Source organism: Poecilia formosa, unplaced genomic scaffold, assembly GCF_000485575.1.
Source record: "Poecilia formosa unplaced genomic scaffold, Poecilia_formosa-5.1.2 Scaffold200, whole genome shotgun sequence".
Classification (NCBI taxonomy): Eukaryota; Metazoa; Chordata; class Actinopteri; order Cyprinodontiformes; family Poeciliidae; genus Poecilia; species Poecilia formosa.
The window spans coordinates 112,923-125,505 of NW_006800139.1; the positions used below are offsets into that span (position 1 = coordinate 112,923).

Genomic DNA, 12,583 nt, shown 5'->3' on the forward strand with positions numbered 1-12,583 from the left:
AATTAATCTCAGATTTTTTTTAAACTTCGGAATCTCAAAATTTTAGAATGTTTTCTGGCAAATTTCCAACATTTCAAACTCAAAAACTTCCAAGTATTTCCCTCCCGAAAATTTCTAAGATTGAAGTCAATGTTTCAGGTTTTTTTTTTTTGTTGTTTTTTTTTTGGAGGAAATTTCTTCATCTTTTGTTATTTTTTTATCTACAGTTTCCTTAATACACAATCATAAGTTTCTTATAGGAAGATATTTTCCTCTTATACATAAACATTATAGTATATCAAATAGTGATTTACTTAAAATAAGCTTCTATATCTTGGTGGAAAGTTGTAAGTTAATTTTGTTACTTTAAGTGTATTTTAATATGTCTTAGTTTTCCTTCTAATTAAATGCTCATTTCTTTTTCATAAATAGCTTTACTTTAAAACAAAACATTTAAGTAAAAACCAAATATTTTCTGTATTTTAATCTATTTTCAGTCTGATTTCTCCGTGTAAAACGTTGCTTTGCAGATTTTTCAGCTCCTTTTCCTTTGAGGGTCAGACGCATTCTGCGCATGCGCGTGACCACCGTGAACCCGGAAGTTCTCTCCTAGAATCAGCTGCGCAGCAGCAGCCAAAACACCGGATCGAGTTTATTCAGGGATAAAGCACAAAAACATGCAGCTTCACTTCGCCAAGGACGTGTTACCGGACTCTGTCGGTACCGACTTCCAGAATCTGAACAAATTTAACGACCAGGTAAAAAAAAAAGAACCGCGGAGCTGATTACCCAGGAATTTTAACTAGTTTTCCTGTTTTCCGGTGAGATTTATGGGAAACTATAAACATCTGAAATGCTCTTAGGTGTCTCATCGGGATTTATAATTTTATATGTTTAAGATTTTGATAACTAACTGTAAATAAAAAAGGTTTAAATGCATAAAAGCATAATTTTCGTGTCAAACATCAATGAAATCTTAAGCGGTTCTCATGTTTCCCATGCAAACGTTTCAAATTTAATTCAAATAACCAGATCATATGTGATGATATGCTTCAATGCGTCATGAAGGTGCTGACCTTTGCCCTTTTTACAACTTTCCATCACGTGACATAATTTGTTTCCTCAGTGAACCATCACAGGATGTATTTACTTCCCTACAGATTTATGTTATTTTTTACGTATTAAAGGAAACTAAATCCAAACAAACCTGTCCCTTTATGAAAATGTAATAAATCAGATATTAGCAAAGGTTAGATACACTATTTATGTATAATTTCAATCCAAAGATCTCTACAGTCAATAGGTAGCTTGAACAGAACCTGTTTGTAATAATTTAAAAAAAGTTAGGATTAAAGTTAGAACAACTAAATATTAAATTTATTTAGAAGGCAAATAAAAATGAAAAAGTGTCCAAAAAGGATTAGGTAGAAGTAAGGAGCTCATTATCGCATATATAATAATAAATATTATTATTAGACATGAAATATTTATTTCTATATTGTCTATACTGAGTAGCTCATTACTGTTTGTTTACCTCTTTAAGCTTAGAAACAATAGTTATAGTGTTTTACAACAACAAGCCCGTTGAGTGTTTGAATGTAGTTTGATCAAAATTTTTAAAAAGCTATAAAAACAATAGCGCTTATTATTTTTTATAATGCATAATAATTAACAAAATAAAAGTAAATTTTTAACTATAAAAAACATTTAATAATATACATGATTATACAACAGATTTAAACAGTTTTTAATAAAAATATTTATCTTGAGCTGGTAGTAGAATAAAAGCAGAAACATTAGTGTAATTAGGTACATATAAATAAAAGTATTTAGGCCTGAGGACGACATGCAGTAGCAACAAGAAACACAAACGACGATGAACGTTTAAATTACACAAAGTAATGTGTTTCTTTTATTTATTTTTTAAATATCTGCAGCAGTTTAGTCGACTGATTGAAATTCTGTTCCAGTTCCTCCTGGACCCGAAAGAGGTGAGTGGAAAAGAAATGAGACTTTGAGCTTTGATAAGTCAACTGGACTAAAACACAGCTTTTCCTTTTGTGTGTGTGTGTGTGTGTGTGTGTTCTCAGACGGACAGATTCATGCAGCAGCTGACAGAATTTGCAGGGGAACACGGGATGAGCGCCGGTCCGCTGAGGAACCTGATGAAGAGCGTCCTGCTGGTCCCTCAGGGTGGGAGAAACTATTAGGAAGCCATTTTGTTTTCAGAGAGGAGAGATTTTACCCGACATACCCTCCAAACATGCTAAGCTAGCAATCAAGAGTCCACAGAGCCTTCGTTTTTTGGGTTCTTTTCTTGCAGTGCAGTGGACACTTCTACTAAGCCGCTAACATCAGAGCTAATTTTTCATTAGCACTTTTGCTAGCTTTGAAAACATGTATTGCACTTAGCTTCCCGTAAATAAATTTTTCTGAATAAATTCTAAATCATTTACTTTGTGAATTTTCAGGTGAATGAAGATGAAGTTTTGGTTATTGACTTTTAAATATTCTGATTGTGGAGCTAATGTTTCACATACCACTTTAGCACTTTTGCTAGCCCCAGAATTATTTAGCTCATTTAGCTTATCTTAAATTAATTTGTACTAAGCTCCAAAACAGTAATTTACTTGGCTTGTTTGTAATATTTCAGTTTAATAAAGTTGAAGTTTTTGTTATTGAATGTTAATTTTGGAGCTACTTTTTCACATTTAGCACTTTAACTAAACTTTAGAAGCATCTGTCTTAAATTAATTATATATGAGTTTGGGTTATTGAGTGTTAATATTTCTTCAGTTAGTTTAGACGTTTCTATTCATGCTTTTATTTTGAAGCTGTTAAAGTGACTCTGCTGTTTTCTCCTCAGGGGCTCTGAAGAAAAACCTGACGACCGAGCAAGTCAAGGAGGATCTGCTCACATTAGGTTCTAGTTTCAAACTCTAACTGACTTCTTTGTAAATCAAATGTTAAATTATGTTCCCTGAACTAAAACTGGTTTTTCTGTTTATCCCTCAGGGCTAAATGACGAGAAAGCTGCTCACTTTTCTTCACAGGTAAATTATAAACCCTTGAATTTGATGGATCCTGCAAGTTTAGAGGCTCTGATGAATTTCTGATTAGTTCATAAGACAAATCAGTTCTGTTAACTTTCAGTTAGAGAACTAAGATGCATTTTAGCATCATTTACTCACTGTTGGCATCCAGATTAATATTTATATCCAATTAATTTAAAGAAAATCTGATGTGATGATTTCACCAGGAAGGATCTGATGGGTCAACTTCATTCTAGCTGGGAAACATTGATCAAGTCCAAAACCAAACATTTCAGCGTTGATTGTTGTCTTACAGTCCAGAACCGTGGTTCTGATGGCAGAGAAGATTGTTTTGTTGTTCAGACCAATTCATCTGCAAAATACAATGGAAAATTAGGCACATTGTAGATAAAAATACGAAAAACAAGAGTAAATGTCCGCCAGGAAACTCTGAAGTTCTACGATTAATCTCAAACATTTCCTACCAAAAACTTGAACAAAACTCAGAAATTTGCTAGAAAACACTAAAATTGTGAGTAAAAAAAACTTGCAAAGTTTTGAGTTTCAAAAATAAAAATGTTTTGACTTTTGGAAATTTTTTGAGTTCCAAGAGTCACATTTTCTTTAATTTTAAAACTCTGAAATTTCGAAGTGTTTTTGTAGAAAATTTCTGAGATTAATGTACAATTTTGGAGTGTGGAGCAAAATTGCAACTTTTCAAATTTAGAAATTTCTTTGTTTTTTTTCCAGCAGTTTTTTGACTTCAAACTCAGAAACTTCCTTGTAAGTTTTAGGCAGAAATCTACTCCTTTTTTTATTTGCATTGACCCTAAAACGCCGTTGTAGCAAAAAGCTTTAAGAGCCTGAAAAGTTAAAATTTATCATTACATTTTTGACAGTTTTTCTCTTTTTTTGCTCAAACTGATGAGCTAGCTTTGTTTCAGCATCATTAGCACGTGTGAAGGAGTGAATATGAGCATCTGAAAACAATTTATGAGCCAAATCAAACAGTCTGGTTGTCTAATGCTAGTGTAGCTACTGTAGCTAATCCTAGCTAGATCAGCTAACGTAGCTGATGCTAGCTGCATCACAGTGTTGAGGTGTGCTGAGGGCGGCCATCTTGTTCCTCTGTGTGCTGCAGTGGGGGCAGCATTATGCTGCGCTGTCCAGGCTGGCGGTGGGACAGACGCTGATGGTCAACCAGCTGGTCGACATGGAGTGGAAGTTTGGAGGTGAGACGACTCAAATCGCAGCGAAACGATGGCAGGAGAAAATATTCTGCCGGGATAAATTCCGTCGCTGCAGAACATCGACGTTGGCTCCTGTCAGAAGAAACATGGCCGCCAAATGTCAAGTATTTTATCATCTGCAGATAAAAACAAAATGGTGAAATAATTAAAAGTGTTTGCAGAGTTTCTGGAAAAATCTGGATTTTCCAAGATTTTACGGATATGAGGAGAGAAATAAAGGATGAGAAATATTCCTTCCTTCCTTCCTTCCTTTCTTCCTTCCTTTCTTTCTTGAATCGTGTTTCTGGTAAATTGTTGAACCCAGTTCGTTTTCTGACTCAAACTTGGACGTTTTCTCTCGTTCCCAGTGACTGTCGGCACCAGTGAGATTCAGAAAGTGGGAAACATTTTTCTGCAGGTAAAACTTTCAGAAAACGATCCAAAGTTGGGAGGTTTTTCGTGTCTTTTATTTTACCCCAAACGTTCCTCTGCTCTCCTGCAGTTGAAGCTGGTGGTGAGGAAGGGAAACTCGACTGAAAATGTTTTCATGGGTGAGTCTCTATTTTAAATCAGTTGGACTGATTTCTTCAACAATAAAATTCAAATTTATTTGGATTTTATGTGAGAGATCATCAACAAAGTTGGTTTATCACATAAAATCCCAATAAAATAAATAAAAATTTCAAATGATAAAGTGATAAAAAATGAAACATTTCTCTTTAATCTCCAAAGTGCTTCATAATCAATTTTTTCACTTGATTTCTTTTGTAAAATTAGAAGCAACTTTTTCACCATTTTTGTGACCAACATTTATATTTTTCACCTAAATCTGTCTCCTTTTGTTGTTTCCTCCAGAACTGACACTTCCTCAGTTTTACAACTTCCTGCATGAGATGGAGAGAGCAAAGGCCAGCATGGAGTTCTTTGCTTGAATTTAAGTGTGTGTGTGTGTGTGTGTGTGTATGTGTGTGTGTGTTTGAATAACTGCCAAACGTTTGTACTAAATCTGATAATAAATACAATTAAAAATGAATCTGTTTTGTCAGATTGAAGATTATTGCTCAGAACCTTCTGAATTAATGAACAAAATTATACTTTAAAAATTATTATATTTTACTTATTTAAACAATGGCAATTCGCAACAAATGTCTCAAAGCACTTTACAAACAAAATGAATTCAATCACACATTGATTCTGATTGATCCAACTTATCAAACAGTAAATTAAGTTAAATTAATTATTGAACTTGAGCCTCGTCTGAGAACTACACAGTAGCTGTGTTTTTGTAAAAAAATTTTTTATTTTGCTAATGACAAAAAACACTATTCACAATTGCGGTATTTGTATGAAATGAAAAACGCAATTAAAATTACACGTGAATAAGTTTGTTTGCGACAAGTTATTAAATATCTGCCGCGTCACCATCCAACTACTTCCTGTTGTCTTCTTCTTCGTGGTTTACGCATATGGCAACTTCCGGGTTTTTGATCGTCTGACGCGAAAACGTGTTTCCATTGCTGTTTTGTGAAATAAAACAGTTTCGATACAAAAAGCCCAACTCATCCAGAACTTATCGAAAATCAAGTTTTTTTTATATATATAACTGTCTGGTTTCTATTAAGCAAATGTATTTAAACTAAACGCTGGTAGAAGCTAGTCCGTAGCAAGCAGCTAGCTAGCACCTGCGTTTACCTAGCAGCTTGTACCTTTATGAGATGGAGGTAGTTGGGTAGTACATACCTAGCAACCACCAGAAACTGGTAGCAACCACCAGAAACTGGCGTTTTGGCTGTATCGAAATTGTTTCTTCTTTTTTTCGCAAAACTGCAAAGGAAACACTTTCTCGCAACTCACGAAGACAACAGGATAGTTGAATTATGGCGCAACATGTTTTTTAATAACTTGACTGATTTTAATTGCGCTTACAATTCAATTCAAATACCGCGAAATTATGGTTTGTTTGTTTTTTCCGACAGCGGAATATAAACGAAGATTTGCGTACATTTGTAAAGGTTCTGCCTCCGTTTTTCTTTAAATTGTGACTAAAACACTTCAGGAAAACCTTTGGAAATGTTGCAAACTTTCCACCTGCAGCTAACTGTAGCATAAACTGTGGGTCAAACAGCTTAAAATGAAAACAATGGTTCCATTTCTCAAAGAAGCGCCAGCGTATAGGTGAGTCCTGTGAGTTTCTTCCTTTTGTCTTTAGTTCCTCTTTGTGAGTTTTTTTCCGTTGGCTTTCCTGTCCCGATGCGGCTGGTTAGACCAGCGGGACAAAGTCCGACCGCAGACTTCCTCCTGCTGGATGTAGACATGTTTCCTCCCCGACTTATTTGCGCCGTTCAGCCATAAAACCCGCTATCTTGGCCGCACACATGAGGAAGCGTACAGTTCGAGCCAAGCGGCAGATTCCGTTTATTTAACCTCTATTTTCCTTAATTTGGAGTAAAAAAAACCCCCCACCAAATTCCAGCCAAAGTTTATCACTTTTGTTTGTTTTGTTGATTGGTAGACAAACCTGAATCGAAGTAAATAAATTAAAGATGAGAGAAAGAAGGATAAAACACATAAAACAAAACGCAACATTCTACCACAAATTAGAATAACACGTATGCTGTTTTGGTGCTGCTGAAAAGGAAAAAAATAAGAAAGGATGGTTGAAGGCTGGAAATGAAGGACGAGAAGAAAAGAAGGAGGAAGAAAGTAATGGAAGAAGGAAAGAAAAAAATGAAAGGATGATGAAGAAAGGCCAGAGTTTTTATTTCTTCTGTATGAATTTGTTTGAAAAGTCAAATCAAGACTGAAGATTGTTTTTAATTTCCAACATGGAGGAAATAAAAACTTTTCATCATCATTCCAACATTCTTCCTGTTGAACCAAAACTTTTTACATCAGAATGGAGCCGCAGGCCGGAAACTGTTTTTTGAAGAACTTCCGGCTAATTCTGCTGATCCGACCAGAACCAGAACAAACCACGCAGCGCCTGTTTGTGGCCACGAGAGGGCGCCACTGACTAAAGGTTCTGAGATCAGAGCGGAAACTGCAGCTTGGTGAAACATTTAACTCAGTTGATGCGTTTCATGCTGGTTATTTGTAAAGATACACTGTTAAAAATTATCAGCAATAATTATGATTATTTAGAGAAAAAAATGGCGGTTAAAAACTTTCAAAATAAAATTTTCACTATTTATAAATGTCACAGTATAAATATTTAATTTGAAGTTATACATTTTTAGTCAACTTAATACTTATTTTTTGCTAAATATTCAGGTACCAAAGTATTTACCCTGAAACTAAACATGTAACTTTAAACAAAATATTTAATTAGCATTCTAAATGTTTAGTTTACAAAACAAATTTTTGGCTCCAAACTAAATATTTAGCTGATAAGCTAACAGGTAACTAAATATTTAGCTGATAAGCTAAATATTTAGTTTGGAGCTACATTTATAATTAGCACGCTATGTATTTAGCCCCAAACTAAACTAAGCTAAATATTTTGCTTCATTAGCAAGCTTAATATTTAGCCTACTAGTTTAGACCAAAGTACTTAGATCTAAACTAAACATTCAGAGCTCAAACCTGAACAATTAGGTTGCAAACTAAATATCTAGTTTGTAGCTAAATATTTAGTTTCAGAAATGTTTTAAAACTTTATCCTCATCCAGGCTGGCAGAGTTTGTGTGTTACGTTATTTTTACCCCAGGAAAATCTGGTTAACTGGGAGTTTCTATAGATAATCTGAAGTATCGTTTGGACTTTCAGTGTTGGCTTCAGCTTCTGCAAATAAAGATTAATTTATTTTTAGGTGTTCTTACACACATTCTCCTCGTTAGTGGTGAATGATCAACCGCTCACTGGTTGTTATTAAATCTGTGGAAGAGTTGGTGTTGTTATGTTTGCAGCGGTTTTTATTTTCGTCCCACTGCGCCCGTTTTGTTTTTGTTGTGTGTTTGCAGGTTCGGCGGCTCCGTTCGGGTCCCAGCCAGGAGTCACCAGCAGACCTCTTCACCGACGCCCACACACACTCCCTCCAGCTGACGGGCGCCATGGCAACCAGCAGAGCCATCCGGGTCCTGTGTGTGTGTGAGAGACCAGGTGTGTGTCTCATCGGTGCTTTTTTGTGTTCTCCATCGTTTCCCCTCAGGGACACAGATGAGCATCAAGCTCCACATGCATGAGGCAGATGCAGAGCAGATGGTTGATCTGCGTTTACGTTGCTAATGTGCGCAAATCTTCGTCTGTAATCTGCTAATATTGAGCAAAATAAACACAGTTTCCCAATTACTCCGTTTCTGTTAAGTAAGAAATTAAATTAAAGTTACACATGAAAAAGCTTGTTTAGGCCAGGGTTGTCCAAAGCGCGGCTCAGGGGCCATTTGTGGCCTTTGGACTGGTTTTAAGCGGTCAAAAATGATCCAGATTTGTCCCGTTGATGCAGATCAAGACTGTTAATTTATTTACAATGTAAAATGTAAAGTACAACAAAGTTTTTGTCTTTCTACAACTCTGAAATTTCCAAGTTTTTTCTAGAAAATTTTTTAGATTAATTTGAAAATTTCATAGTTTTCCAGCAAATCTTCTATTTTTCAAACTCCTAAAATTGCTTTGTTTTTCTATAAAATTTACTAGATCAGTCCCAAAATTTATGAGTTGTTTTTTCAAGCTAATATTTGACTTTTTAAAGTCTTGAATTTCCATGTTTTTTCTTGAAAATTTCTGAGAGTAATCTCAAAATATCTGAGTTTTTTCTAGCAAATGTTTGCCTTTTCAAATTTGGAAATTTCCTTGATTTTTTTCTAGAAAGTTTCTGAGCTCAATCTCAAAAATGTTACATTTTTTCAAGACAATTTTAAACTTTTCAAACTCATATTTCCAATTTTTTTCTCCAAAATTTCTTTCACATTTTCAACTTTAGTAACTCATAAATCTCCATGTTTTTTTCTTGAAAATATCTGAGTTTAATTTGTTTTTATCTGTGAGGCCGTTTGTGCCTCAGACAACGGAAAGCAGAAGGTCGTAGTGAAGGAGAAGGTTGGACTGTTTTGAAACTTGCTTTCACTTCCTAAAGTCGAGTTTATTTTAATCCTGCTGATCGAGTTGCTCTTTTCCTGCCGCCTTTCTGTTTCTCCTTTGGGGGGTTCAGACACAAACTTAACGGATCACACTTTGTGGTCGAATGTGTTTCCAAGCATGTTGATCCTGGTCCCTGGTTTTACGATGAAGATAAAACAGAAGAGGGTTTTATTTGGTCAGAAAATGCATTTTTACTTGACTGGTAGTTTTACTGTTCAGGCAAAACACATTTAAAAACGTAACAATCATCCTAATTCTTCTTTGTTCTCTTCATCCTTCTCATTGACCAAAATGACAATAATTCATATAAGCAACAAATAATAAAGATTTTTTTCCCAATCAGTTTCCCTCAATAAGAAACTAATTAAACTTTAATAAAAACTGCAGCTGTGTGTCTGTGTCAGGTGAATTTTTGGTTAAAACGTGTTTTTCATTCTGTGTAGAAAATCCACAAATTTCACTCAAGTAAGAGTAAAAATATAATAAAATTACTCAACTAAAATACTCCTAAAAGTAAACCTTTAATTCTTTAATGCAGAATTAAAGATTAATTGGCTAATAATTATTAGACTATTGTTTAAATAGCCGATTAATCGTGTCGGACATCTGTTTGATGTAAAAAGCAAAACAGGAGGATAAATACTTTGTCCCGAAGTCATGGCCCTAAAAACGGTCAATTTAAGTTTGTTTTTATTTTTTCTGGGTTTTTATTTTTTTTTTAGAACCAAGTAAAACACAAAAACCTGTTGCATGTTAAGTTTTAACATCTGCCCACATGTCTGTATGTTTCTTTTTGTCTTGATTATTTCTCTGACATCCACTTCCTGCTTCTCAGATCTGTCTGCCGCGTGCGGGTCCCGCCGGACGGTCCGGGTCGGACCCAGTTGGATGTGGACGGTACCTTGATCAGGACCCGCTTCCTGTTCCCACCTCCAGCCCGGCGGAGGGAACAATGAGGCGCAGCGGGACGCTAACAGGTGTCCGCCATCAGCTGGAGGAGGACGGCCGAACCGGACCGAACATGCGGCCCGTTCGGCTCCACTAGCAGAGTCTTCCTCACGGGAGGAAGAGTGGGAGGCGCTGGCTGACATCCCCCACGGGACCGGGCCGAGCGAACAGGTGTGTCCCGGTACCAGCCTCCCGTACCGAGCCGTGGAGTTTCACCGCAGCTGGTGCGTAAATACCAGAGAAGAGGAGGAAGAGGAGGGTCCAAATTGACTAGTCGGAACAAATTCACGGGTTAGATCTTTTTAAAAAATATTATTTTTTTATATACATATTTCTCGGTTTTGGACGGACGTGCATTTTTGTCGGAGAAATTTCCAAAAGTGGGTCATCTGGTCATTTCACTATGACAACGAGAAAATCCGCCGGTGCTGCTGGAGACGTGGATCCCATCTCCACCAGCAGCAGCACCGGTACCAGCAGGCTGCCGACCCAGACCCAGCAGAGCAGCCGGAGTTCCGCCGGAAGCGACCCGGTTCCGGGCGAGGCGCCGGAGATGGTCGGGGAATTCCGGGACTGGTGCCTGAAAACGTACGGGGACTCCGGGAAGACCAAGACCGTGACCCGGCGCAAGTACGACAAAATCCTCCAGACGCTGCTGCAGGAGGGCGAAGGGGACGGCGGCCATCATCACATCAACGCCAAGTTCAAATTCTGGGTCAGGTCCAAGGGCTTCCAGGTGGGCCGAACCGGGCCGGACGGACCGGTGCTGTACGTCCCCATTAAGGCAACGGTTAGTTCCCCTTTCTGTCTCTTTGTGTTTGTCCCATTTCAGGTGTGTGTGTGTGTGTGTGTGTGTGTGTGTGTGTGTTTTCACATGATGTGGATGAGCGGACTGGTTGCCATGGTAGCGCCAAACACCTGTCTCATTAGGGTCCAATTGGACCTGTCTGTGTTTGTTTGTTTTACAGTTTGGTAGTAATTAGTTACATTTACTCTATTATTTTTGCTTGAGTAACTTCTTTTAAATGTCCTTTAGGAGTATTTGTACTACTTTTACTTGAGTAATTCTGCTCTTACTGGAGTAAAATCTCTGGATTTTCTACCCACTGAATGAAACACAAACATGTTTTAACCAAACATTCACCAGACACAGACTCACACCTGCAGTTTCTGTTAAAGTTTCTGAACTTTCTTATTGAAAGAATGTGATTTGGAAAAATGGTCTTTTGCCTAATTTTGTTGTTTTTTTGTTACTTATATGAATTATTGTCATTGTAGCTGGCAGCTAGCAGCTACATTTCTGCATATAATTGCGCAATTTGACATGTCGAAGCTAGCTAGTAGCTGTTAGCTAGTAGCTGCGTTTCTATTGAACGTATAATTGCGCAATTTTGCATTTTGAAGCTAGCTGTCAGCTAGTAGCTGTCAGCCAGCTAGTAGCTGCTAGCTGTCAGCTAGCAGCTGCGTTTGCATTGACCATATAAAAGCTCAATCTGACATTTCGAAGCTAGCTTGAAATAATGCCGCCACCTTGTGGCAGCAGTGAGACATGACAGCCTGTTGAAATGAAAAACAACATTCAAGTTCAAACAAATCAGTTTTAATTAAGCTATTAAAGTGAATTTTAATGGCTAACAGGAGAGGAAGGTTAAAGAAAACAATAATTTGGAGGATTTTATAACCAACCGTGTTTCTTTTGTTCTCTTCCTCTGAGTGAGAGTCAAACTCCGCTGCTTCTTCCAGCTGTATTTATGTTTCAAATCATCACTGTGTTTATTCTGTTTTTCTTCTTTATGTGTCACACTGAGAGGGATGTGACCTTCCTGCAGCAACTGTCTATCAGGCAGCCTGTGTGTTTACACTCCAGCGAAGTGTGTGTCTGTCTGCACGACTGGGTGTGAGACACGATGATCCATTTATTACTCAGCTGAGACGATGAAAATGCATCCAGAGACGTAAAACGATGAACAGGCTCTGGACTGAATCGGGAATAAAAGCAAAAACTGAGGAAAATTTACACTTAATCAGAGTTAAACAGTGAGAAAAGGTTAAGAGACAAACAGCTGCTAACTGTTTTGTTTTTAATAGTCACCTTGTAGACGTCAAGTCATTCTAACTAGTGGTTGGTTGTCTTTATTTCAGACTATAATTAACTAATTGCATTTTGATCAAACTATATATCGACAAAACAAGCTAAATTTTTAATTCAAAACCCATTGATGTTGCTAAATTATTGAATAATATACATGAGCTTAACAGCAAACATATTAATTGATTTGAATCTGTTATTTGGGCAGTTCTAAAAGTGCGTTTTGGCAC

At 36.9% G+C, this 12,583-nt stretch overlaps 2 protein-coding genes across 4 annotated transcripts in view; both read left to right on the forward strand.

Moving 5' to 3' along the window:
* Positions 1–558: 558 nt before the first annotated feature.
* Positions 559–11,122, forward strand: commd7 (COMM domain containing 7). Of its 3 annotated transcripts, none has more exons than XM_016679027.1 (10): positions 559–737; positions 1,917–1,970; positions 2,070–2,172; positions 2,846–2,902; positions 2,995–3,032; positions 4,153–4,243; positions 4,609–4,658; positions 4,743–4,791; positions 5,096–5,214; positions 11,097–11,122. In XM_016679027.1, exons 1-9 carry the CDS (start codon positions 657–659, stop codon positions 5,170–5,172), a joined length of 600 nt encoding a protein of 199 aa, XP_016534513.1. In that variant the 5' UTR covers positions 559–656; the 3' UTR covers positions 5,173–5,214; positions 11,097–11,122. The 3 variants fall into 3 exon arrangements, with proteins under 3 accessions (XP_016534513.1, XP_016534514.1, XP_007566879.1); XM_016679028.1 differs by having other exon boundaries at positions 5,096–5,200; positions 11,097–11,121; XM_007566817.2 differs by lacking the exon at positions 11,097–11,122 and having other exon boundaries at positions 5,096–5,273.
* LOC103148178 (nucleolar protein 4-like) overlaps positions 10,085–12,583 on the forward strand; it is a 73,651-nt gene continuing 71,152 nt past the window's right edge. The window contains exon 1 of the mRNA XM_007566820.2: positions 10,085–11,054. Coding sequence (XP_007566882.1) covers positions 10,668–11,054 — 387 coding nt within the window. The 5' untranslated portion in view covers positions 10,085–10,667. The remainder of the gene's footprint in view (positions 11,055–12,583) is intronic.